This window comes from Malus domestica, chromosome 14, assembly GCF_042453785.1.
Source record: "Malus domestica chromosome 14, GDT2T_hap1".
Lineage (NCBI taxonomy): Eukaryota > Viridiplantae > Streptophyta > Magnoliopsida > Rosales > Rosaceae > Malus > Malus domestica.
The window spans coordinates 24,195,853-24,223,737 of record NC_091674.1 but is presented as its reverse complement, the minus strand read 5'-3'; the positions used below and the strand labels follow the sequence as shown (position 1 = coordinate 24,223,737).

Genomic DNA, 27,885 nt, shown 5'->3' with positions numbered 1-27,885 from the left:
GATGAATTTTAACGGATTTGGAGTGACTTTACAGTGTTTTTTAGATTTTTGGAAATGAGGTCTCTCTCCCTACGGTTTTTTGTGAATTCATCTAAAATTAACATGGTGTCTATGAACCTCCATTAAACATCATGAGTTTATAAGTCTTTTGAAAATATTTCAAAAATAATATTTCAAAATCTCAATTAAATACACCCTCTAAAATTGTGTTTGACACAATTTTTTGTGAAAATCAAACCTAAAACCTTACGGACCGTATAATATTACGTTCTTCTTTTTATATTATAATAGCAAATTAACTAGGGGTGGTTCGGTATGGGATACCGAACCGAAAAGCACAAACCGAACTCTTTCAAGACAAGATTATGAATATCGAAACCGAAACCAAAATTTCAGTTTCCCAATTTTCGGAATTCTAAAAAAAAAATTCAGTATTTTGGGATCCCAAATCAAACCAAAACAAAGGCAAATCCCCAAATCCCCAATTTGTAAATCCCTAATTCGAGCCCTAATTCAAAAACAAGATACCCAAGCTTCCTCCAAATCCTCAGTTTGTAGCAGTTGCACCATAAATTCCAACTCTTTAAGGGAATAGAATATGACTTACTTTTAAATTGGTAGAACAATTTGGAAGGCATGATAGAACCTGCAAAAAGTAATACCATATGGCTGAAAGGAGTTGAGAGAAAGAGAGAAGCAAGTGAAAGGAGAGGAGATAAAGCTGGTGAGTCAAGTGTTGGTGGCAAAACCACCTAGAGAAAGAGAGAGTTTAAGAGAGAAGATGCAGCTCTGAAAATTGAAATCGAGAGGAGAGAGATGAAATTGCATAAATGGAAAAATGGAAGGCGGCTAGAGTTAATGAAAATGTTAAAGTATGAGTAACTAATAGTTATTAAGCATATAAATATATTTTTTGTATTATAATTTGACAAATTGAGAGTTGGCTCAGTGGTGAAGTTCCATGATTCTCCAAGGGGAGATTAGGGGCTCGAATCCTTTGGGCCTCATTTTTGAGGTAATTATCTAAAGTCGGTTCGGTTTGGGAAAACCGAAATCCACAAATGTTAAACCAAATACCAAACCGAATTGGGCGGTTCGGGATAATAACCAAACCGAAAATTTCGGGATAATTTCAGTTCAGATTCGGTATGGATCGGGAATTTCGAGAATTTTTTCCAGCCCTAAAATTAGCAATAACCCTTCTTCAGGTTATATAATCGATGTAACAAGTTACGTGAGACGATTTAAATTTATGACCTCTTTTTGTCAAATATTGACAACCAATAAACCAAGTTTTGATTGTTAATTAGTGTAAACTTATGATTTATCATCAATGCGATGCCAGTTGAGTTCAAGATCTGTTGGACTTTAAATGTAACACAAAACCAACAAATAAATTAGGGTAAACCGAGTTCATATGTACAAAAGGGAAATGCTTCTCCCACTTTAAAAGACTTGCAAACAAAGATACATAGGATAACACTACTAAAACTTAAATTACCAACAACAAAAGCACTACAAGCACTTATTTATATATATAGAAGCCATGATGAAGTGCTTGCCTTAGACCTAGGACATAATCCAAACGCTTACAACAACATATGACAGGACAGAACACCAACTTCTGCCAACACCTTATCTAAAACAACACAAGAACCCTAATCTCTCCCAACTTTATTTATTCCAATGGGAGAAAAACGACCAAACATCTACTCCAAGTAATATGGAGCTTGTGGAGGAACATAAGTCATGGCCAAGTACACAGAACTACAAGCATGGACGCAACAACGAGGATGACCGAGTTCTTGGTTTTCTTCTTCACCAAGCAAAGCACCACACGCGATCTCCCCATTTCCAAACATTCCAGCTACCGGAACTCCTGGGAAGTTGTCAGCAAACGACTTACAGTCAACATTACATCTATTGAACAACGATATGTCGCGTTTGTTGCTGGAGAAGATAAACCCTCCGAACACCTCTCGCTGGATATCGGAATCATTGTGAACCAAAGTTTGAAGGTTATCAGATGCATAATCAACGGTGTTCATTGCAGTTGCAGCATCTGAATGGTAGAAGAAGAAGACGTCATCGGGTTGGATTCCCACACCATCAACAAGAATGTAGTCCCCATATCCCCTGTTACAAATTTCAAACATAAACATAGATATAAATACATATATACCTCTACAAAAATTCAAGGGCAAAAACATAAGTTCGTATGACTTACCCTCTAACTTCATGAAAATTCAAGGTTGTCATGGAGACTGGTGGTCCTGCTCCGTTGTGGTATTGTCTTCTTTTGGTGACCCCAGCGTAAATGTCCGACATGCCCAACTGCATCAACACGGATTTTTGTCAGAACGAAATTAATCTGTTTTGAGTTTAACAGTCTATCATGTTACGTTGACAGTTGTGAATTGAGAGTACAAACCCTGTGGATGTCTAGTCTTTTTTTTTTTTTGTGGTAGATTGACAGTTTGACAATATAACGGTCTAGATATTCATGTCGACGCACCTGGCTTCGAAGCTCCCTTAGAATGGTGTGGGAATCAATGAAGACACCTTCGAACTCTGACATTACAGCGGAAATCCATGAACTATGAGTAGGCGTCTCATAAGATGATATTGTCTTGATTTGAGGACCGAATGGCATCAAACCCGGCGACAATGTGACATGGAACTCAATTTCCCCCATGTCTGCGCATAAAATTGACGATTTGTTAAAACCAGAACTTTGAATTAAGAAAATATAGGACAATATGTGTGCGAGTCTGAGTGTCTATGTGTGTTGATTGGGACATAAGGGACATACAATCAGGTTTGTGTTGATCCTTTACAAAAACGAGTGCTGCACCGGCAATGTAGAACAAATCGCTACTGTAATTTCCAGTTTCATTTCTCCGAGTGTACATAAAGGAGGCACTTGCATCACCGATGATGGCAGTCTTGTCAGGCATAATAGCATCTGCAAGATAACGGAAGATATCCGCCATAAGATCCATGTACAAGTTTTTGACACATAAAAATACATGATCTACAACACGATATTCTACGATTTTGCAGGAAAAAGAAATTGAGCTCTCACAGCTGCAACTCCGTTTTTCTTTTCGAAACTTATTATTCGAGGTTCTTTATTTTCACATCCAATAGCGGCATCAGAGAAGAAAACAGTACTCACCGAGTGCTGCGACAACCAGGTTCATGTCAAAATGTTTATCCTAGATCAACCATGTCAAAAATTAGCAATGGAAAGGAAGAAACCGAGTTCGAAGAAATAAAAGGAAACCAAGCTGTCAATTTTTAGCCTGTAAAACTCAGAAGACGGAATACCAACTTACCCCGAACATCATCATGCATGAAGGCGGAAGAGGACCCGAATAGCTCAGAATGTCCCTCACAAAATGCTCCATCATAAGCAAGTGCGGTGCCTGAGTATCGAACACTTCCATGTCATGTAATTGCTCTTCACAAAACAAATTGAAAAAACAACAAAGCTCACATGTCTTGGACTCGGTAGGGGGAATATTTCAACTTTCAAGCCAGGCACAAATCCAACGGAAACGACGAGGCCTCCATTGATTTCTGGGTTCCTTGCAGAGTTACCATGAGCGCAGTTCACCTACACAAACATATAGTGCAATATTCAACATGGTCTTAATTGGTGCCAAATGTTCTTAACTGAACTTTTAAAGTTTCATAAAATTAAGAACATGCCTCGCGGAGATTATGAGTTTCGACATCTGTGCCGATTAGTCCCATGGCTCTGTTTGTAATGATCGAAATTCCAGAGCCTATCTTCTCAGTAATCTGCATCACAACCATTAATTAAAAACCGAAAACTAAATAACTTAAGAACTATGAAGAAAAATTAATAACAAAAAGGCCTAAAGTTTACAAGTTGGTGAGTTTCTTCCAAGCTGAAATTTGTTCCAATATATGCGACAACAAAGTCCGGTCGAATCGGCTTAGAGAAAATCTCAACAAGAACTTCATCAATCGCATTCTTCAAAAACAAACAATCACCAGAGTCAAAAATAAAAACAGAGCATTTCAGGAGACATAGAATTTTAAGAAAATAGAGTATTTAAGGAAAACAGAGCATTTAGGAAAACAGAGTATTTAATGACATACGTGCAGGTCGGAGTTGAGAGAAAGGGCAGAAGCAAATTTGGGACGAGAGAGCATGTGGCTGCAGTTCTTGTTCCAAGTTGTGTTGACGCAGGCGGCTGACGCGAAAGCAACCCCCGGTAGCCTCCCCAGAATGTTCTGCAAAATGTCGTCGTCTACCCGAGAAAACACTCCTTGTTCACGATCAGTTTTCAGCTGTGCAGCCGCCATCGATCTACCCTCACCACCTCGGCTTCGTTTATGTGAACAGAACATGAGTCTTACTGAGTAGCTCTGTTCTGGGGTGATAGTGGTAGAGGGAGGTCCTCTTATATAGGCGTTTCATTTTCATCTCTTTAAGAGTTAAGCATTAAAAGACTATGTCTTTTTTGCATGAAAACCATAGACTTTTTATCTACCCTGCAAAGAAACCAATCCAATTAAACAATCCATTACATGTGAAGCTAAAAAGGAAAAGCAAAAAATTTAATAGGGTTTGTGATTCTCTAAATTTACTACTACGGTGTGAGTAGTATATTACGAACGAGCGCCGCCCGCGTGTTATTAGGTTATTCTTAGTCGTACGTTCAAGCGGAGCCTACATCAATGAACGGTTCAAATTGCTTGTGTTCGTGTAGTGATTGTTGGTGATTGTATTGTAACCATATCTATATTGAATTGCCTCAGATTTTTTCTTAAAGTTGTTTGTCGGTTTTTACCTGAATGTCAGAAACGCAGTTAATGCGTACCCGGTCGTATTAAATTCAAATAAAAGTCGTTTGTTTTTTTTGTCACAGACGTCAAATAACTTAATAATCGAATCTAAACTCACTGAGTTGGTTTTAACTCGTTTGTCGATTTCGATTAAAAGTTAGAAAACCTAAATAAATAGTAATTATGCTTATAGAGTTGTGTCTAAATCTTCTACACAAATAATTTGATTTTAGGCTCATATTGTGCATAAATTTTGAGTATAAGTGTAACTTCATGATACTTAAGTGCTAATAGCTCAATCTCACTATGATTTACAAAAACATAACTCTAAGAACATGTGATTGGAGCTTACTTAGGTGTATTATGAATGATTTATGTATTTAGATGCGTGTTACGGATTAATTATGTGCTTTAGGGGTTTAAGATTTGGAATTGCATGTTTCTATCCAACATTTACAAGTGTAACTACAAATCAAGGTAGTAACACTTGAGTGTTATTAGCTCAATATCACTAAAGTTTCAAAAACTAAAGCCAGAAATATTAACTACCAAGTTTAAATATATAGAAGGCTTACAATTTACAAACTAAGTGATCGTAACAACAATTAATGGTCTGCGGTTATAACTAATAGTCTATGGCTATTGAATACATTATTTTTTTTTCTTTCTAAAAAAAGATACAATTGTTGGTAAACCATAGTTATCTATCATTTTCAGGGCCGGAAAGACTCACAAAAGCATTTTAGCATCCTATTTTTTAACACTTTTTTTAACCTTTTGCACATCCTTCTTTATTTCTGGTCATTAGATTAAATAAATCAAATGAAAATTAATGGATATAATTAGTGTAGAAGAAGAAAAAATGTGTACGCTTATCATTTCTCTATAAATTAAGAGAAATAATACACTTGAGTGGAGTGCATAATTTTTTTTTTTGAAGTACCAAAAACGCTCCCTTAAAAACAACACAATTTCATAATGCAAACTTGGCAAAGTGATTGGAAGGTTAAGAAATTGTGAATGCAAAAGCATTTTTATCCATCATGGTTCATGTTTGTTTGAAAGTGCTTTTAAAATGACTGAAAATACTTTTGGTGAATTGATTTAAGTGCTTTTCCAATATCTCCTTGAATTTTTACTAAGGATTGGTTTAAAAAACATTTGCTACAAAAGTACTTTCAGTCACTTTAAAAATATTTTCAAATGAGTCTATAATTAATTATAGTTGGAGAGTGTATATGTCACATCCTGGCCCTGGTCCCCACCATATCCTGAGCTTAACTCCACCATAGCACGATATTATTCGCTTTGTGTTCCGACCATGCCCTCACAGCTTTATTTCTGGGAACTCGCACGAGAACTTTTTAGTGGGTTACCCATCCTGGGAATGCTCTCGCCCGAACTTGCTTGACTTCGGAGTTCCGATGGAACTCGAAACCAGTGAATTCCCAAAAGGCAATGTGCTAGGTAGAGATGAGAATATACATATAAAGTTTGCAGGATTCTCACCCTTGGGCGATGTGGGATCTTACAATATAAGTAAATAATATATTTAGGAAAAATTAGTATCCGGTCTCTAGTTATTGATGTTCATTGACTGAAACCTTATTAGATTTTAGATTTTTTATCCAAGTCCCTAGCATTTATATAATAATGAATTTACATTTCAGTTACATAATTTTTTAAAATAAAAATTAACAATTGATTTAGGATTTTAATACTCACACATTTATCAAACTCCTAACTAATTTTTAATCCAAAACATTTCCAAAATAAATAAAAAGTTAGAATAAGTTTGTACCCATTAGTCTTTTTTTTTTTAAATTCAATTTTTTTAATCTTATATGTACCCATTCATGTAATTTTTTCAAATTTTTAATCTTAAAATGTACCAATTCTTAAATATACTAATTTGTTATATGTAAAATGTATCAATTTTTTTTATATAAAATCTATTCAATTTTTTTCTAATCAATTTTTAAAACTATATGGATACATTTTTTTCTTTGATTTTGAAAATGTATCCATGTCAAGTTTTATCGAATAAATTTACTAATGTTATTAAGCCTAATATCTTTTTCTTTTTTTTTTGTGTGTGGTTTTGAAGAATGTACCCATGTTTTGATACAATAAATTTTTTGTTAATTTTGATGAATGTACCCATGTTTATATATACACAATAGTATAATTTATATTTTAATATTTTTAATCCCACAAATTATGGGTTTTTATTTAAAATCTCATTAACATGATTTCAAAAAAATCTCATTAACATAAACAACTATAAATTTCAATTTTTAATTTAAAAAATATAGTAACATAAATAAAAATAAATCATCACATTAATTTCAGGAACTCAGATCAAAAATTGAAAACCAACAAAGTTTAGTTAAAGAATATTGATAGATAGAGACCGCATCCAGAGTCTCCCATATATTTATGTTTGCATGAACAAAATAAAGCCCTCCAAAATCATACAATGAGGTTCTAAATTCCATTCCGAAACAACTGATCTAGAAATCCTACAAATAATTTTTGCTACTGCCAATGAAATGGAGGTGTTTGAGGGGATTGATGGTGTTGATTCCCACTGCTCTGAGAGCCGATGTGAAACATTCCGGGACAATGAACGTTTGCATCACCACTTCCATTGGGGACCAGAACTGAATCCATGGGCTCAATGGAACTGCTGTTTCCGTGTAGACCCGCGGGGCCAAATCGTTGTTGCATCAGAGAGACTGAATTAGGCTGCTGCACAATGTGTCTCAAACCTATTTCAGATCTCTGCTGCGTCTGCGGTGATGACAGAAGAGAGAGAGCACAGTCCGAATCGTGGGTTTGAGTTGTTAACCTGTCACAAAACGTCTTGCTCTTTGTTGTCCCACCGCCACCACCACCACCAGTTTCGGAGAATGAAATGGTGTTGAGAAGGGGCTGGCAGACAGAAGCACTGTGATGATGAGATGTTTGGTGGTTGTGGTGGACTGGGGAGCTGTTGCTGCTTTGGAAGAGTGAGAATGGCTTTCCTCCCTTGTAACCGCTGCTGCTGGTGCTGCCTGAGGACCCAAGGAACATGTTTTGCTTATCGATCAATAGCAGTTGGCTGTTATGAGTCCCGGAATCTGGCTCAGTTTTGACAATGCCGGCCCAGGTCGGGTTTATGATATTTGTGGAGGGGTATACAAGTGTACTAGAGAGTGGCAACAATCGTGGGGTACCTGCAACAAGTGGAAAAACAAATTTTAGTGCAAGAAATCCGCATGGATTTTTTCTCAACTTACCGTCTCAGCATCCGTTCACTTGAGCCCGCACATTCATGCGAAAGTTTAATTAAAAACACTCAAACAAGGTTGTAATTTATGATCAGTTGAGTGACGGCAGAGAAATTAAGCAGCACTTGACAGTAAGATTAATAGTTTGGAAGAATCTTAAAAATAAAAAATAAAAAGATTTGAAGAGATGGATCTGCTAGTGGCCCCTAGATCATCAACTGTGGCATGACCACCAGACATAGTTGATGAAGCACTCAACCAAGTGGATGTTTGTATAAAATGTCTGCTTTCACAGCTTTAATTTCGACAAAGTGCTCTCCACAAAGAAAGGTTGCAGCTCACCTTGGTAACTGGACATAAAACTCCCCGGATGCGACAAGGGTTCTGGCTGAGGCTTCCTTCGCCGCCGGTTGTGTCCATCAAGACGTTTCCTACAGCTTCTCTTTCCCTGATCAAATTCCTCCAGAGCATGGAACCTGCAACAAAAGAGCGCACGAAGCGTGAGGAACTTGACCTTGCCAGATTGCGGCTTTGAACAGAGGGTACTCATCCGAACGGAGCTACAAATACATAGATATGAGTTGAACATTTGTTAGTTTACCTCTGAATTTATTCTAGGCTAGAATTAGGAGCTACCAAAAAAACGGATCTGCAGTTTGTTCTATAACCAAACAAGTTAGCAGCTAGAACAAAAAAAATTCAGCTCAGTCTAGCCGCCATCCTATCTAACGATTTTCAAAACAACATTCGATATCTGCAGTTTGTGTAAATAAAATCGAAGTGCAAATCAACATATGCAAATACTTAATCAAATGCAAATCAACATTACAAGACTAATGAAAATTGTTGTAAAATCTTATACCTGCTACACTGCTGGCAAAATCGCTGCTTGTTTCCGTTAATCGTGACCTGAGGAGTCTTAGAATGTAACTCACAGACCTTATGCCGCCGATGGTAATCCCTACAAGTACTAAGGTCACAGTTGCATCCATCAACGAGGCAGGAAACCATCTGAGATCCGCTGTAAGCCGCTCTAGACCTCTTTGATGGTACAGACGAAGATGATGAGGTAGTTCTCGGAACGGGCTCCTTCAGCATATCCACCAGCTCATTATTCCCATAGCCACCCAACTGACCAAGCTTCAAATCAACAGAAAAGTTGCTTCCTTTCAAGGCCCTATGATCTCCAAGGCTGCTAGACCCATCTACTGTAGTGTCCATGTTGGAAAAGGTTTCTTGTTCTAGTTCAGACAAATCCCAAGAAGGTGCTTTCAAGTTCCAGTCCATAAAAGCACTTATTTCAAAAGCTGCTGCTTCTACTACTACTTTACCTCCTTTTTGCTTTCCCCACCCTCCTTCCCTCAATTAAGCTTCTCTCTTGCTATTTGTAATTGTATCACCTTCAATAAGAATATAATTTCAAAAATCCACAGTACAAACAGCATCAGCAGAGTAAAATTACCAAATTAACCACATCAGAAGTCCAATTAGGCAAAGATCTAATCACGGAATAGCTTATGAACTTTCAAATTCAAAAGGGTATTAATATATTATATCATACAAAACAGCAATACGCAGAATTAACAAGAATTGACTCCATAACAAAGAAAACACAAAGTAGGAAAGCAAGAAATGCAGCTCTGGACATTGCAATTTTTTAGAACCCCAAACTAGAAAGTCAAGAGACTTTTTTTTCTTTCCAATAAATTAATGATATGCAAGCAGTGTTGTTCCAAGAAATTGGGAATCTAAGATGGAAAACATTACTATTTCAGACCATATTAAACAAATAAATAGAACAAAAGCAAACAAGAGGAGAGAGAGAGAGAGAGAGAGAGAGAGAGAGAGAGAGAGAGTAAACTTACAGATAAGTGGTGCAGATGAAGACTGGTTTTCCAGCCATTTATTCACTGACATAGATTCCATTAATAGTAAAGTGGGTAGCCAAGGAAATAAAATACAAAGCTAAAGCTATGATTAGTTAGGTGTGTAGGTTAATAAATGAAGAATCACTTATTGTACCTGTCAGCAAAATGCCATTGAAGGTGTCTGCTGCACAAAACACAGAAGAGAAAGTAGAGGAGAGAGAGAGAGAGAGAGAGAGTGAGTGAGTGGATAATGTAATGTGAGTGTAGAGAGAGGATTCTGTTAGTGAAGTTTTAGAGAGAGAGAGAGGGGGGGGGGGGAGGGGCTTAAAGCAGCACTAGAAAGAAGGGGCCAAGCTCCTTGAGTTTTTATTTAAAAATATTTATTCTTGTACATTTTAGGGTTTGTATGAAATTGGTGAGGGAGGAGAGAAGGGAGAATAGGGACAGCTAGTTTGTGGCTTTCAGACTTTTACAAACCAAAGAAAAAGAAGTACAAAGAATGGATGCTCAGAACAAACCATGTGGCTTTGTGTTTCACATTTCATGGCATGTCCTTCCATTTGGGATCCTTTTACTTCAAACCCCTCTCGTGCACCCCACGCTCCTCTCCTGGCGAGTGGGAAACTCGCAGCCCATCTTTGACTCTTCCTTCTCAGAGCAAGTCCACCTCTTTGTGGAAGGCAAGGATAGGGGCCATAAAGTTATAGTACAAATCCAAAGAAATACTCCAACGAGCCTAGATGAAGAGGGAAAGTGATGGGCCATGTGAAGCCCGCTCGACGCCTAAGCAACTTATAATCGGTCATGCGCTAGGGCGTAAGGTTGATGTCAGCCACGTTGTTTAATTATTATTTTTTATTTGTCTGGCAATACACTCGTGAACTTGGCGAGTGGGCCGGCAACTTCGGTTGTCGTGGTACTCTCTACAACAGTCCAACAATCACCATCTACGACTCTATCGCATGGCAATTCGTGAGCTGTTGGATTTCCAACAATAAATTTATTTTATGAAGCTATCGTTGTGCCACGTGGCACATCTTGGTGATCCAAATTTCATGGTAGAAAAACTAAAATTAGGAAAATTAGGATTTTTTTATTATATAAAAATCCAATCATGTTCTTCATTCCCCACATCACAACTCAATCGATTCTTACTACAATCTTTTATATTTGTTTTCCACTTTCCAAATCATTTTTTTATCAAAAAAATGAGTGAGAACTAAGAAGGCAATTTGGTCGATTGGGAAAGATGTTGCTTTGCTCGAGGGTTTGGTGCATGGCACTATATAAGGAAACCAAAAGATTGCATAAGGACAAGTTGCACTATATGAATAATCGAGAATCTTATAAAAAAAATCAGAGCAAACATTATTAATGTATAATGACATGTGGCATGACGAGAGTGTTTGAAAATTTGATCGAAAATATAAGGCATTCATGACACGTGGAGGATAAGGCCTGCAAAGCAACTTAAAAAATAAAATAAAAAATATTTTTGATGGTAATCTGCCTTGCTCTTGCTCTTGCTCTTGCCTAACGGATAAAAGTATACAAAGGCAAGTGCTATTCCGAGTTTATAGTAAGAGCAAGTTAAATGCCTTGCCCTTACCCTCCCTACATGGGTGGAACTGCTCTAAGTATTTACCTACACTGAATACGTCAGTGTCTTAATATTCCAAATCAATAACATAATGTCGTATGTTTTTACTTTCTCACACAACATTATGGTATTATCTTGAGATGAGCCTAAGGCCCTAAAAGCTTTGCTTTCATTTGAATTGCAACTTTAGAATTATTAGTGCCAGACTTATGCTGGGCTGTCTGTCTCCAGGGTAGTACTGAATGGGGTCCTTAATAGCTTGGATTAATAATTGCATACCTTAATTGCCAAAACATAAATAAAATAATGGTACATTTGTCAACTAGATATGTACTGATCTGTCTTGGGACATTATAAGAAGGATCTTTCCATGTTATGTTAGGTGGCGAACAAGAAGAAGAAGAAGAAGAAGAAGAAGAGGAAGATTTGGAAGCAAAGACTTCGAGAGCAAAACATGCAAAATGTGGGACTAGTTTTGAGTATGAATCACATTTCCAATGGAATTTGATTAACTACATTACTACTTTACATCAATTTTAGGTCAAGGAGTCAATTAGCCAAAGGTCTATTATTCAAATTCTCTTTGTCTATTTGAATGTGCCATGTCAATGATATCATTTCACTACAAATAATTGGTCTTGTTGCATTCAAATTGACAATTTTGACAAGGTGGTGATATTGACGCACCCATTTTTACTTTTCATATACTTCTTGTTAATTTATGTTTTTGGATTTTTTCAATTCATTCAATTTAACAGCCAAAACTCAAAAGAATATGTGGGAGGTAAAGCGGAGTGTGTGGATAGCACCAACCTTTTGACAATGAAGAATTTCACCAATTTAATGAATTTCAAACTATATTTCGTTGATAGAGAAATAGACTCTAGATGAAAAATCAAAATCAGCTAATTTTAGCACAATCATAAATGTATTTTCTCACTCATTATGGTCACTTAGGCTAATCTATATTACTGTTAGTAACTAAGAGATCACATTTTTGTACCATATTGCATATCACTCTTTAATAGATGCATTGTCATATGATACTAATATCAGTTGAATAGTTAACACTCTTCAGAGAAACAGGTCTCAATGTATTTGAGTGTTATCCGGCCTCATTGCCATGCCCAAAACTCTTCTCTATGAAAGAGACGGTACAATGTAATACAAAAATAACAGGTTTTTGTTGGTACGTTCCAATTACTAGTTATTTGCCTTTGAAATTTCAAACATAGCGATAGTTGTGGTTGCGGTAAATGTGACAACCAAGAAGCTCGAATTTTTGGTGTTTGGACTTTGGAGGGGTTGCTAGCCGAGCGCGTAACTCTTCTCTATGAAAGAGACGTTACAATGTAATACAAAAATAACATGTTTTTGTTGGTACGTTCCAATTACTAGTTATTTGCCTTTGAAATTTCAAACATAGCGATAGTTGTGGTCGCGGTAAATGTGACAACCAAGAAGCTAGAATTTTTGGTCTTTGGACTTTAGAGGGGTTGCTAGCCGAGCGCGTGAGACTTGCATGTAATCAAGTGTGCATCTTTGAAGGCCCATTGAATGGGAGGTAGGCGCTGTCAGACTCCATAAACTTCACTTCTAACTTTAATTTTCATGGCCCAAAATATTTTCTTTATTATGAATGATATTTTGCACTGTAAATTTAAATGAAAGATTTTATTTGTGAATTTGAACCATATATTACTAGTTCATCATGAGGTTAAATTCACGCACTCCCTTTTAGTATAAATATAGTTTGTTAAAAAAAAAAAGTCACTTGGTACTAACGTCTAGTGATATTCCTCTTAATTTGTAAGTGAGATGTTTTAGGTTCATTGTGAGGTTAAGCACATCCCCTCCTCTTTATTGTAAATAATATTATTTGTTAAAAAAAATTATAAAATTAAAAACTATTCATCATAAACTACGACAATTTACCGTTTCACCAATATCGTTTACTAGCCCCTTATTAATCAATTACATTATTATGTTTTAGGGTAATAACATTTTACTTTAACCTCATACAATATCTTTTAAACAATTCAATCACATACTAATGTTTATTTTCATTTTAATGTCATACATTTGTCACATTTTTCGTAAGTTGTTATATGCCTATGTGACCGCGGGAAGTTTAGTGCAACGTGCCACTTTTTTGTTGCGGGAAAGCCTACCCTAGCAGTTCATCGGGTAGGTGCAATTGGGGCTTGAAGTGGGGTATGAAGACATATAACGGAGGAGCTGACGGAAAATGAGACAGATATATGACATTGAAATAAAATAATAAGTAAATATATGAGATAGAAATGTTTTAAATATGTTGTATGAAATTACAATTGAATACAAACCTAAAGAGAAAAAATATAATTTACCGTATATCCTAAGCTACTCAAGATGATTAACAAAAAATCATATTTACTATCCAAATAAATTGAGAGCTTGAAAATCATAGCTAATTTGAACTTAATGACACACCCCGTCCCGAAGGAGGGCGTGCTGGCCGTCACGTGAGAGTGACGTAACCATTTACACAGTTCGGAAGCTTTAAAAAAAAAAAATTTCCAATTACTAAGATAACACACCCGAGGGTGAGTCCTACTTTTGTGAATTCTGTCAGAACACCGTTGGATTCCTCGTGGCCACCAAAGCTCTGCTAACTTGAACCTGGAGGGGCGCAAAACAAAATTGAGTGGGTCAGTAAAACAAAGTTTTTCGAAAACTTTTCATTTAAAACATTTCTAACCCCTCACCGTAAAACCTGTATACTTTCCCAGAAAATAGCATATATATAAACATATATATAAGCAAAAATCTCAAATCTCAAACCTTTAACACTTTTCAGAAATATATATATATATATATATATAACCATATGAAATCTCCAAGCTTGAATCCCAAATCTTTAACATTTTTCAAGAAAAACATGCCATGCCATAAATCAAAATATAAATCAGGTGAAATAAGGAATCAATCGGAGACCCTGCAGTTGGTCCTATACGATTAATTCAACAGCTCAATATCTCACTAAGCCGGAGTCACCACAGTGACCTATACAGCCCTACTCTGCACATCACTCGGAACTACGTAAGGTAGTCTATACGATGAAAGGTGTAAAATACGCTCTAGTGCTTCTCTCATCATATCATCAGCGCGCATATCTAAGGTCACCCACCAGTCGGAACCCCTCTAATGGTCTGTACGACTGGCATGTCGGAACCCTCACATGGTCTGTACGACATCCACCTACTTGGATCCAAGGCGAGCGTGCGGTGTGGTGAATAATATAAGCACTAACACCTAGGGTGCAGATTATGAGCTCAAACATCTCAACAACAACAATTCAATGAATAAACGAACTCACCTGACTTACCTGTGCCTCCACAGCACCATGCAACATGTATGCATCATATATCAATCATATAACTCATATGAAATTCACATTTTCCAAATAATTCTATGCATGGCATTTTCAAAACATAATTTCGCATAAAAGCATTTTTTCTGGGAAAAACAATAGTATATAGGTAATACGAAAACAAAACTGCCCACTCACCTGGAGTTCGCCCACAACTCCCTAGCACCGTACATCAAGGCGTCATGACGATTAGCGCCTAGAACAACAATCAAATCCAACCTCAGAAATTCTGCCGATAGAATACATAACTTATATAAGACACGTCACTACGTAGTTCGATCCGGATGATCTGCAATTCAGATTTCAAATCCGTAACTTCCAGAGGTCCACAATATACCTCTAGGACAACATCCTAAAATTTCATTACCATCCAACGGTCGGATCTTCGTCAATTTCCAAAACTAAGTGACGGTTAACATTCTATTTTATGAACTTACAACTTCAATTCCAGAAGATCCGTAAATCGGATTCCCAATCCGTAAGTTCCTATAATCCTCAAATATTACGTATTACAACGTATCAAAGTTTGATGACGATCCAACGGTCGGATCGTCAATTCACATTTTCATCTAACCACGAATCGTAACCAACTTAGGTTCAATTATTCAATTTACGTCCATCAATTATCAAAACAGAACCTAGAACCTTAATCACAAGCTAATAATGACATTGGCGGGCCATTGGCCACGCGCCGCCGCGCGGGCCGCCGCGGGTGGCGGTTGGCCGCCCCCGGCTCGCCGGAAAATTCAACTATTTCCAAAAATTACCAAAATTTGCAGATTTGAAGATCTCAATGAGTAGAACAACTTTTATACCTGAGACCAAGGCCAATTTGGCCTGGAAGTGCTTCAATTTCACCAAAACCGTGAAGAACCCTAGAATTTGGGTGTTTCCAATTCGACTTTCAAACTTGTTCCAACGCCTCAATTACCTCTTGGGATTTGTTCTAGGTCCTAAAGGAATGTTAAAGGTGTTAGTAATTGAAAGAAAACATTTCAAAATTTGGAGAATTTAAACAAAAGGGTCGCGGCACCCGTAGGGGTGTTCTTCGCGAAATCACAACGAAATTCAATGATTCTTGGGGTGAAACGTAAAGAGGGAAGGCCTAGATGATGATTAGGAGTGGTACCTTGACTCAATTCGTCGGAAATTTGGACGAAATCCATCGAATTTGGGCGTGGGCACCGCCGGGTCGAAACGACCCACGGGTTCTCCCCAACCCATTTCCTCTTTTCCTCCGCTTCTCACCTTCTCTCCCTTCCTCCTTTCCCTGTTCCGATTGGTCAGTTTCTTCCTCTCTCTGCCTCTGATTCGCTCTCTCTCCTTCTTCTCCGATTGGGCAGTTTTTGCCCAATCTCTCTTCCTCTTTTCTGTTTTTCTGGTTCTTCCCACGCACACACCCACACAAAACTTTCATTTTTCTCATCCCAGCCATCCATTTCAAAATCCTTTAATCTGGGCCATCCAAATTTTAATAAAAGAATTTCTATATTTTACTAAAATTATAATTCCTTAAAATTCCAAATTTCAAACGTTAATAACTTCTTCGATATAACTCCAAATCACGAACCGTCTGCGCCCACACGTCCGTAACGACGAGTACTACGAGGATATGTCAAGAAAACAAATCTTAGATGGCACGACACAACGATTAACCTCGAATGATGTGCGTGCCTCGAAGGGCATTTTTGTAAAATCCTTTATTAAAACTTTAAAAATTCTTAAAATTAGGGACGGGCTGTCACAATCTACCCACCTTACAGAAATTTCGTCCTCGAAATTTACACAATCTTTACAATCCATCAATATCCATGAAACAGCCCGAAACACATCTCTCTCATTCGATTCTTTGATTTCTAAGTAGGTTCTTCCACTGAAAGATTCCTCCATAAACTTTCACCAAACTCATAGTCTTATTTCTCAGTACATCATCTTTCTAATACAAGATAGGCACTGGCTCCTCATCATACGTCAAATCCATATTGACTTCCAAAGGTTGAGAAGGTATCACTCGTGAAGGATATGAGGTTTAATGTCGAAGTATCGAAACATAAAACATATCATGCCCTTTCATCGGCTCTGGAGGCAACTCAGCCCGTACGTAACTTCACTGACTCGTTCAATGATCACAGATGGTCTGACGTATCTAGGACTTACTTGTTTTTCTTTTTTAAAACGAATCATACTTTTCCAAGGTGATAATTTCAAAATCATTCGATCACCTACATATACATCCGGTCAGTGGCATGTTTGTCTGCTAAGCTCTTCAGCCGATCCTGGTCCACTTCCAGGTTAGACTTAATTACTTGAATATTCCGAATAGTCTCATCCACTAACTCAGGGCCTTGAATACTATCCGTCCCCAATTCTAACAATTTCGAAACACAAGACATAGCTTTACACGGCCTTATGGCGTTACTCTAGGGAACAAACTGAAGGGACCAACATACCCAAGAAGTTTAACAGATCCCAAATCTCTTTTTCCATAAAACAAACAAATAAATGTTGCGCTTGTCTGGAAAGGTTGGTGTTCTCATACTGAAGTAACATACGTTGACGTCACCAGCCGATCAATTATTATTCAAATTCCAACCTAACTATTTTGTATACGAGGAAGCTTGTCCACGAAATCCATAGTAATATTCTCCCATTTCCACCGTGGAATGGGAAATGACTACATTATTCCAAAAGACTTATTTCTTTCTGCTTTAACCTGATGACTGATGATACGCCTACTAACATACTTCGCCATTCCTCTTTTCATACCCGTCAATAGTACATGAACGAACGGTATGATAAATCTTAGTACTTTTGGGATGCATTGTAGAAGTGGAATAATGTACATCGTCAAAATTGCTTTCTTTAATTCCACACCATTAGGCATAAACACTTTGTTCTTTTGCATAGGCTTGCCATCTGATTCTCTAACTCTAAGGTCCTTCTTTTTCCCGTTATTCCTTGCTTTAAATAAATTCTTGAATTTCTTCGTCAAACGCTCGAGTATCGAGTACGATCTACCAAATGGGTCCAACTTAGAAATTAGCAAGTAAGGCTTCTTCTCGATTTTTGATACTCAACTTTACTCCAGTAGATTTCAAATCCACAAGAAGATGAACATAGCAAGCGTACCAAGCATTAATTCTCACTGGGGTCTTCCTACTAAATGCATCAGCCACAACATTAGCTTGACCACCCTCGTCACACAATCATAATCACTAAGCAACTCAATCCACCTTTGTTGCCTAAGATTAAGATACCTCTGAATAAACAGATATTGGGTACTCTTTTGATTTGTAACAATCATGCACTTTTCTTCCCATAAAGACATTGTCTCCAAATTCTCAAAGCAAAGATGATAGCTGCTAATTCCAAATTATAATTAGGGTAATTCATCTTATGAGATCCCAATGGCCATGAAGCATAGGCAATCATCCTACCATGTTGCATCAACACGCATCCAAGTACATTCAAAGAAGTATTATTATAGACCACATAATTACCACTATCGTCTGGGAGTGCGAAAACAGATGCATGAGTGAGGGAATACTTTACTTGCTGAAGCTCTACTCACAATTTTTTTTTTTATCCCACTCAAACTTAACCTCTTTTCTCATCAATCTCGCCAAGGGCGAAGCAATAATTAAAATCTTGGACGAACTATCGATAATATCCTGCTAATCCGAGAAAACTCTGAACCTCAGTCACAGTTCGCAATTGTTCCAAATTCTCAATCGTTGCTACTCTTTTAAGAATCCATTTGAATACCTTAAGTAGATATAATTAATTTATCCAACATTAGCATTTGCTAAACTTAGCATACATCAACGTTCCCTCAATCTTTGCAACACCAACTTTAAATATCTAGCATGCACTGCTCTAATCTTATCAATCTCGTCAATGGCAAACAATAACAACCCGGCCCAGATATCACTGGAATACTTCCTTCAGCAAACTCATAAAAGTAGCAGGTGCATTCGTCACTCCGTATGGCCTCCCAACTTGAAATGACCATAATGAGTCCTGGATTCAGTCTTATGAACATCCCCACTGTTAATCTTCAACTAATATCATTCAGACCTCAAGTCAATCTCAGAAAGTACCCAGGCGCCTCAGAGCTGATCAAATAATCATCAATACACAACAATGGATAACAGCTCTCAATCGTTACCCGATTCAATTACATAATATCAATGCCTAGCCTTAATGTCCATTTTCTTCCTCACAAATAACCCGGAGCTTTTCCAATGTGATATAATAAGTTGAATGGAACTTTTAACTCAACCTGAACCAATCTCTAACATAGGATTTGTACCTAAAAACAATTCAATAATAAAACCCACATCTCTGCCTGGCGGCAATCTAGGTAAGTCATCTGGAAATACACCAAGAAAATGTCTAACCATCTTTACATCTTCCATACTATTAGGATCAACAAAAATTAACTGATTCCCCATAGCAATCTAGCTTGACACAATTATACATTTCCTCTACCAGAGTCATCTTGTCTCAGAAATCTGGGATCACTAGTAAATCTATCACTTCGCCTCTGACCAGTGGCAGTAAAACTTAAGCTGGGAAAATTAGCTCTAATTTCACTTCCTTTGAAGCTCTGAGTCCTCCGAGGTCTTTGATATGACGAATCTTTAACTTTATCGTCTTATTCTGATTCTCATTCCTTTCTTATTCCTCTTTACTCTCGCTGATCATATTCTCAAAGTCTTCAAAGCCCAACAACACCTCGTAAACACTTGGTAAAAAGTACAATGGATAGTGGTGGCCAAAGAACGCAACTTCTTCTTATTATCCAGCCAAAAACGACATAACACCTCGACCGAATTAACAACATCAGAATGGAAACAAGGCAAGTCTGTAAACTTTCTATAATATTCATCCGTCGTCATTTTCCTCGTCTCACATTTGCAATTTCTTGTTTACTACCATCACAATATGCCGGGGGAATGAACTTTTCTTAAACAATTCTTTAAACAACTTCCAAACAGTTGTCCTTCCGATATTGTCGGATAACATTCCTATCTCCATCAAAATGCAGATTCATCACTCAAAAACTAGGTAATCATCTCGACCTACCTATCGGGAGGAAAATTCCCTTAACCTTGCATAATCTGAAACGCCTTTTCCCAATTGATTAAGCCATCAATCTGCTCCCTTAGGTCCTTCATATCCCTAAGGGATTCAAATTTAACTTATAACCAGTCTCAAAAGGTCCCTTTAGATAATAGACTGAATCACAATGGCAATAGTTTCCCCCCAAACTACTATATCAGGGAAATTAGGCTCATCCGAACTACGTGGCTCGCTACGAGGCGGTATAGTTCTGACAGAAGACACTAGGAAATTATCAAGATGTCCAGAATTGCAACCTAGGCTCTGATACCAACTGACACACCCCGTCCCGAAGGAGGGCGTGCTGGCCGTCACGTGAGAGTGACGTAACCATTTACACAGTTCGGAAGCTTTAAAAAAAAAAAATTTCCAATTACTAAGATAACACACCCGAGGGTGAGTCCTACTTTTGTGAATTCTGTCAGAACACCGTTGGATTCCTCGTGGCCACCAAAGCTCTGCTAACTTGAACCTGGAGGGGCGCAAAACAAAATTGAGTGGGTCAGTAAAACAAAGTTTTTCGAAAACTTTTCATTTAAAACATTTCTAACCCCTCACCGTAAAACCTGTATACTTTCCCAGAAAATAGCATATATATAAACATATATATAAGCAAAAATCTCAAATCTCAAACCTTTAACACTTTTCAGAAATATATATATATATATATATATATATAACCATATGAAATCTCCAAGCTTGAATCCCAAATCTTTAACATTTTTCAAGAAAAACATGCCATGCCATAAATCAAAATATAAATCAGGTGAAATAAGGAATCAATCGGAGACCCTGCAGTTGGTCCTATACGATTAATTCAACAGCTCAATATCTCACTAAGCCGGAGTCACCACAGTGACCTATACAGCCCTACTCTGCACATCACTCGGAACTACGTAAGGTAGTCTATACGATGAAAGGTGTAAAATACGCTCTAGTGCTTCTCTCATCATATCATCAGCGCGCATATCTAAGGTCACCCACCAGTCGGAACCCCTCTAATGGTCTGTACGACTGGCATGTCGGAACCCTCACATGGTCTGTACGACATCCACCTACTTGGATCCAAGGCGAGCGTGCGGTGTGGTGAATAATATAAGCACTAACACCTAGGGTGCAGATTATGAGCTCAAACATCTCAACAACAACAATTCAATGAATAAACGAACTCACCTGACTTACCTGTGCCTCCACAGCACCATGCAACATGTATGCATCATATATCAATCATATAACTCATATGAAATTCACATTTTCCAAATAATTCTATGCATGGCATTTTCAAAACATAATTTCGCATAAAAGCATTTTTTCTGGGAAAAACAATAGTATATAGGTAATACGAAAACAAAACTGCCCACTCACCTGGAGTTCGCCCACAACTCCCTAGCACCGTACATCAAGGCGTCATGACGATTAGCGCCTAGAACAACAATCAAATCCAACCTCAGAAATTCTGCCGATAGAATACATAACTTATATAAGACACGTCACTACGTAGTTCGATCCGGATGATCTGCAATTCAGATTTCAAATCCGTAACTTCCAGAGGTCCACAATATACCTCTAGGACAACATCCTAAAATTTCATTACCATCCAACGGTCGGATCTTCGTCAATTTCCAAAACTAAGTGACGGTTAACATTCTATTTTATGAACTTACAACTTCAATTCCAGAAGATCCGTAAATCGGATTCCCAATCCGTAAGTTCCTATAATCCTCAAATATTACGTATTACAACGTATCAAAGTTTGATGACGATCCAACGGTCGGATCGTCAATTCACATTTTCATCTAACCACGAATCGTAACCAACTTAGGTTCAATTATTCAATTTACGTCCATCAATTATCAAAACAGAACCTAGAACCTTAATCACAAGCTAATAATGACATTGGCGGGCCATTGGCCACGCGCCGCCGCGCGGGCCGCCGCGGGTGGCGGTTGGCCGCCCCCGGCTCGCCGGAAAATTCAACTATTTCCAAAAATTACCAAAATTTGCAGATTTGAAGATCTCAATGAGTAGAACAACTTTTATACCTGAGACCAAGGCCAATTTGGCCTGGAAGTGCTTCAATTTCACCAAAACCGTGAAGAACCCTAGAATTTGGGTGTTTCCAATTCGACTTTCAAACTTGTTCCAACGCCTCAATTACCTCTTGGGATTTGTTCTAGGTCCTAAAGGAATGTTAAAGGTGTTAGTAATTGAAAGAAAACATTTCAAAATTTGGAGAATTTAAACAAAAGGGTCGCGGCACCCGTAGGGGTGTTCTTCGCGAAATCACAACGAAATTCAATGATTCTTGGGGTGAAACGTAAAGAGGGAAGGCCTAGATGATGATTAGGAGTGGTACCTTGACTCAATTCGTCGGAAATTTGGACGAAATCCATCGAATTTGGGCGTGGGCACCGCCGGGTCGAAACGACCCACGGGTTCTCCCCAACCCATTTCCTCTTTTCCTCCGCTTCTCACCTTCTCTCCCTTCCTCCTTTCCCTGTTCCGATTGGTCAGTTTCTTCCTCTCTCTGCCTCTGATTCGCTCTCTCTCCTTCTTCTCCGATTGGGCAGTTTTTGCCCAATCTCTCTTCCTCTTTTCTGTTTTTCTGGTTCTTCCCACGCACACACCCACACAAAACTTTCATTTTTCTCATCCCAGCCATCCATTTCAAAATCCTTTAATCTGGGCCATCCAAATTTTAATAAAAGAATTTCTATATTTTACTAAAATTATAATTCCTTAAAATTCCAAATTTCAAACGTTAATAACTTCTTCGATATAACTCCAAATCACGAACCGTCTGCGCCCACACGTCCGTAACGACGAGTACTACGAGGATATGTCAAGAAAACAAATCTTAGATGGCACGACACAACGATTAACCTCGAATGATGTGCGTGCCTCGAAGGGCATTTTTGTAAAATCCTTTATTAAAACTTTAAAAATTCTTAAAATTAGGGACGGGCTGTCACACTTAAGGACAAACTTCATATTTGTTTTTGTGAGGAACTTTAATTGTAAACAATATAAACAGATAAAAATAGAATGTTTATTTTTATTTTTGTATATAACGATATATCTACTTTAAAGATTAGAGAAATAAATTAGTTTCAAAATCGTCATTTATTACATTAAAATATAAAAAGTTTATTTACAAATAAAAAAGAATATTACTAAACTATTACATACTAAATAACTTTTTATTTTAATTTATTAATTTAGAGAAAGACTAATTAGGAGTTGATAATTTAGTAATTAATCCAAACGAGTTGATATGTGTAGATTATTGAAGGGGTAAAAACGTCATGCTACAGATTACCAAAACGTCATGCTACAGATTTACCCAAACGTCATGCTACAGATTTACCCAAACGTCATATGCCACAGATTTACCCAAACGTCATGCTACAGAGGCGGGACAGGGGTCCTTTAAATCTGCAACAACCAACTTGTCAGTGTGGGCAGCTGTATTGCGACTGTCCATGGGACCAAACTCTAATTATTTGCCAAGTGTCGCCTCACCGAATGAGAAAAACTAACTTGTATAAAACGCGCTATTGTACTGTTTGGATTCAATAATATATTAACATACGTAACATAATATTGTGTTATTAGATGAGAATATCACATAACAATGAACCGTTTCATATAAGTCATCACCTGAGAGAGATTTCTTTAATATGCAATCGTAACATCTCATACCAATAAAAAGTCAAATCACATTGATTACGTTAATTTAGAGTGTCACGATGACGTATTGAGAAATGTAAGTAAATCATTTTGAATAATGATAGATGCATTAAAGTCGTGCACCAAATAATACGTTACCAAAAATAATATGAATTTCAGGTCATACTCCATATGACACGTTCTGTGTTCGATTATTAGCGTTGGTAAATCGAATGATAGTGGTCAAGGAATGTTGAAATGTTTCTGTGAATCTTCCCGACCCCCTGAAGGGTAGCCTGCTATGACGAAGCCACTAGTTGGTCTCTTTTTTTTTACAAAAAAAAAAATAAAAAAAACTCAAGTTGGAATTTAATTAACAATTGTAAGTTTGTAATTGAAAATATAACTTTAGCCCCTAAAACTTAATCTTCTCCACATAAAACCCGACATACAAAATAATTTACCTACATAATAAAGCAAACCCAATATATGCAAAATAATTTACCTACATAATAGAGCAAACATAATATATATAAAATAATTTACCTGCATAAAAAATATATTATTTTATTCAACACTAGTTTACCTATTAATTATTTGTACATATAATAACAAAATGTGACCAATATATATGATGATACATACAAAATAAAATACCTACACAATGAAGGTTATTTGCTCATCATAAATACATATAGGTGGATTAATTAGTATTATATGTAGTACTATATATATATATATATATATATATATATATATATAAGACTTTGGATGTGATCCCTAGCTATTAATATTTTTTTACTGAAGCCTTATTGGTTTTCAATTTTTGATTGAAATCCCTGAAATTAATGTGATAATTTATTTATATGTATGTTACTATATTTTTTAAATTAAAATTTGAAATTTATAGTTGTTTATATTAATGAGATTTTAAATAAAAACTCATAATTTGAGGGATTAAAAATATTAAAATATAAATTATACTATTGTGTGTGTGTGCGCGCGCGTAAACATGGGTACATTCATCAAAATTAACAAAAAATTATTGTACCAAAACATGGGTACATTCTTCAAAACCACACACACAAAAAAAAGTAATAGATATTAGGCTTAATAACATTAGTAAATTTCTTTGATTAAACTTGACATGGATACATTCTCAAATCAAAAGAAAAGAATGTCCCCATATAAGTTTAAAAATGGATTAGAGAAAAATTGAATATATTTTATATAAAAAAGGTACATTTTACATATAACAAATTGGTATATTTAAGAATGGGTACATTTTAAGATTAAAAATTTGAAAAAAATTACATGAATGGGTGCATATAAGATTAAAAAATTGAAGAATATTTTATAAAAAGCTAATGGGTACAAATTTATTCTAATTTTTTATTTATTTTGGAAATGTTTTGAATTGAAAATTAGTTAGGAGTTTAATAAATGTGTGAGTATTAAAATCCTAAATCAATTATTAAATTTTATTTAAAAAAATTATGTAAATTCATCATTACATTAATGTTAGGGACTTGGATCAAAATCTGAAAACTAATAAGGTTTCAGTCAATGAACATTAGTAACTAGGGACCAGATACTAATTTTTCTTATATATGTATATATATTGAGCTTACGGTAGTCCTATAGACATTTGAATGTGTATATATATATGCTGGGTGTAATAATATGTGCAATAATTATTTGTTCATTGTAATTAAGGTGAGTAATAACATTTATTGATTTATTTTGAATATTGTGGTACAAATTGTAAATATTTTGTAATAATAGGTCAATTACTTTTCTATTTGGGAGTCTTTTTTAAATTTGGGTTTTATTTGAATGTTTATAATTATTGGGATTTTTTTCTTTCTAGGAAATAAGAGTTATAAGAGTTTATATCTAAAGAACTCTAATTGTAATAAAAATTCACATCGTGTTGTCTGCATGAATTTAGTGCATGTATCACCACTCAATCATTTTTTCGTTCAACTCCTCCACCACCATGAAGAAGAAATCCTAAAGTGTAGTTTTCATATGTCGGCACCATGGCATTGCCATGCCACCATCATTTCTCATGTAGATTTTGCCATCAAGTACATCATCTAACTATCGCATGCTTAAGTTTTCACATCGAAATGTATTTTGTGAAGGCGACCACGCCAATATGCTCATATTTCATGTCGGATGTGGACAACTCAATTTCCGACTTTCTTCCTTACCCTTTGTTTTAGAGCAAATCTTCGGAATAGGAATGTGATGAGAGACATAGAGACGGGAACAAATTACCAGTTACACTGTAAAATCTCCCTCTTTTAAAGATTCAACGTCTAAACTTGCGTCAAGTCGCCTTCTTTTGAAACTGTATATAAACTTTATGGTAAACTAGTTTAAAGCAACAAAAGGTTTATAATTTTAGAAGAAGAAAGAAAATCATTTTAGTTACTATTGCTAACATAAAAATGTGGCAATGTTAACAAAGGTGGTTTTTAAAAGGTTTACGGTGATTTTAGGGCTTAAATACCAGGGGTTTTAGGGTTATGAACTGGTATTTATCGAGGACTAGAGCTCCGTTCTCTTCACTTGAACATTGAACACAAGTAGTATCAGCGAGTTCGGTGTGGTACCGGCCTAACCACTTTGATGCCTTTGTCAATATCTCTAGAGTAGTGAGAAATGTTGCTATGTAGTTTTAGGGTTGTTACAGGAACTTATGCCATCTCCAATCGAAGGAGGGCCAGAGGGCTCCCCTTAGCCCTATACCCCTCCAAGAAATTAATATTTTAATGAACAGTGTCAGACCATATTTCTTACCATCTCCAGTCGAGGGGGCCAAAGGACCATAGACCAAACAGAGCCATGTGACAAAAAATCATCTCCAACTAAGGGGGCCAAGGGGTCATAGGCCAAACATAATTTATTATTTTAATTGAATTACTATGGTTTGTAACGCCCTGTCCCTAAAATTTTATTTCGGTAGATAATTACTATGATAGGCCCAAATTAAACTCTTGTTTAACTAACTACTATTAATCATAATTCTTTATTTAAATTTCTTAAACAGTCACAAAATCTATAAATAGAATTTACTCACAAAAAACATAAGATTAAATTTTCAAATAATTCACCAAAATTTCACTTCTTCAATCAAATTCCCAACAAAAGATTAATCTCAATTATTTAAGGCTACATCTAACCCCTGTTAGATTGCCTATGTACCCTTGATGTGTGATAAAGCCTTTCGACTGCCTATGTACCCTTGATACGTGATCAAGCCTTTCGTATTTCACCATTTATTCTTTTATCCATTTCTGAAAATATTCTAGAAATGGAAATATTCAACATTAACTTTCATAATCGAATCACCTCAAATGGGTACCATTTACGAATTTAAAATATCAAAATTTGCATGAGAAGGCAGCGTCGGCCCACTGGCCACATGTCGTCGCACCCGCCCGTTTTCAACGAACGGAAACCCAATTTTCCGACTAACTCTAAAATTTACCAAATTTTACAAGAAAGTAGAGTTCAATGAGAGGAACAACTTTCATACCTGGGCCGAAGTCCAATTCAGCTGGAAAACACCTGAAAATCAGCCTTGGACCGTCGGAAACCCTAGAAATAGGTGTTCTCGATTCGACCTCAAAACAAACTCCGACACTTCAACTATTGCTTGGGCCTTGTTCCTGACATTGAGGGAAGACTACGGGTGGTGGTGACGGACGGTGTTAGCTTCAGATTTTGGTGAATCAAAGCCAAACTCGTCGCGCCCCTACATATGGTTTCTCTTGAAATCCACCAAATTTCATCAATTTTTTTGGATGAAAATGGGAAGGAGAACGATTGAGTTCGAAGTAAGGATCATTTTACCACTAGTCCCGTCGTCAACGGTGGCTGGAATTGGAAAATCCGGCTAGGTCAGGTTAGCGGGTCATAAGGGATCCGATTATCTCTTCCATTTCTCCCTCATTTCCCCTCCTTTTCTCCTTATCCGATTGGTCCCCCTTCCCTTTCTTCTCTCCCATGTCTCTCAATTTCCTCCTTTCTCACGCTGCCATCTGGTAGCATCCAAACTCCTTTTTTTTTTTTTGATTTCAAGCCTCTAATTTCTTCGTTTCAACTCCG

General features: G+C 36.7%; 2 protein-coding genes and 2 long non-coding RNA genes across 9 annotated transcripts; all 4 read right to left on the bottom strand.

Moving 5' to 3' along the window:
* Positions 1-1,418: 1,418 nt before the first annotated feature.
* LOC103454993 (F-box/LRR-repeat protein At5g63520-like) lies at positions 1,419-3,614 on the bottom strand. Its single transcript, XM_070812553.1, has 7 exons — positions 3,500-3,614; positions 3,339-3,428; positions 3,179-3,218; positions 2,813-2,965; positions 2,516-2,697; positions 2,228-2,334; positions 1,419-2,136 (listed from the first exon to the last, which is right to left on the bottom strand). Exons 2-7 carry the CDS (start codon positions 3,411-3,413, stop codon positions 1,710-1,712), a joined length of 984 nt encoding a protein of 327 aa, XP_070668654.1. The 5' UTR covers positions 3,414-3,428; positions 3,500-3,614; the 3' UTR covers positions 1,419-1,709.
* Positions 3,615-7,205: 3,591 nt separating this feature from the next.
* On the bottom strand, positions 7,206-10,472 carry LOC103454983 (squamosa promoter-binding-like protein 13A). 6 transcript variants are annotated; one of them, XM_070812058.1, is made up of 6 exons: positions 10,116-10,472; positions 9,959-10,003; positions 9,425-9,493; positions 8,956-9,334; positions 8,436-8,569; positions 7,206-8,039 (listed from the first exon to the last, which is right to left on the bottom strand). In XM_070812058.1, the coding sequence occupies exons 4-6, from the start codon at positions 9,312-9,314 to the stop codon at positions 7,360-7,362; spliced, it is 1,173 nt and encodes a 390-aa protein (XP_070668159.1). In that variant the 5' UTR covers positions 9,315-9,334; positions 9,425-9,493; positions 9,959-10,003; positions 10,116-10,472; the 3' UTR covers positions 7,206-7,359. The 6 variants fall into 6 exon arrangements, with proteins under 6 accessions (XP_070668159.1, XP_070668157.1, XP_070668158.1 ...); XM_070812056.1 differs by having other exon boundaries at positions 8,436-8,653; positions 10,116-10,321; XM_070812057.1 differs by having other exon boundaries at positions 8,956-9,493; positions 10,116-10,426.
* Positions 10,473-13,997: 3,525 nt separating this feature from the next.
* LOC139191336 (uncharacterized) lies at positions 13,998-15,927 on the bottom strand. Its single transcript, XR_011575363.1, has 3 exons — positions 15,789-15,927; positions 15,112-15,169; positions 13,998-14,222 (listed from the first exon to the last, which is right to left on the bottom strand). It is a non-coding gene; the product is annotated as an uncharacterized lncRNA (long non-coding RNA).
* A 4,445-nt stretch (positions 15,928-20,372) lies between these two features.
* Positions 20,373-22,278, bottom strand: LOC139191335 (uncharacterized). The gene is made up of 3 exons (XR_011575362.1): positions 22,140-22,278; positions 21,463-21,520; positions 20,373-20,569 (listed from the first exon to the last, which is right to left on the bottom strand). It is a non-coding gene; the product is annotated as an uncharacterized lncRNA (long non-coding RNA).
* Between the last annotated feature and the right edge of the window lie 5,607 nt (positions 22,279-27,885).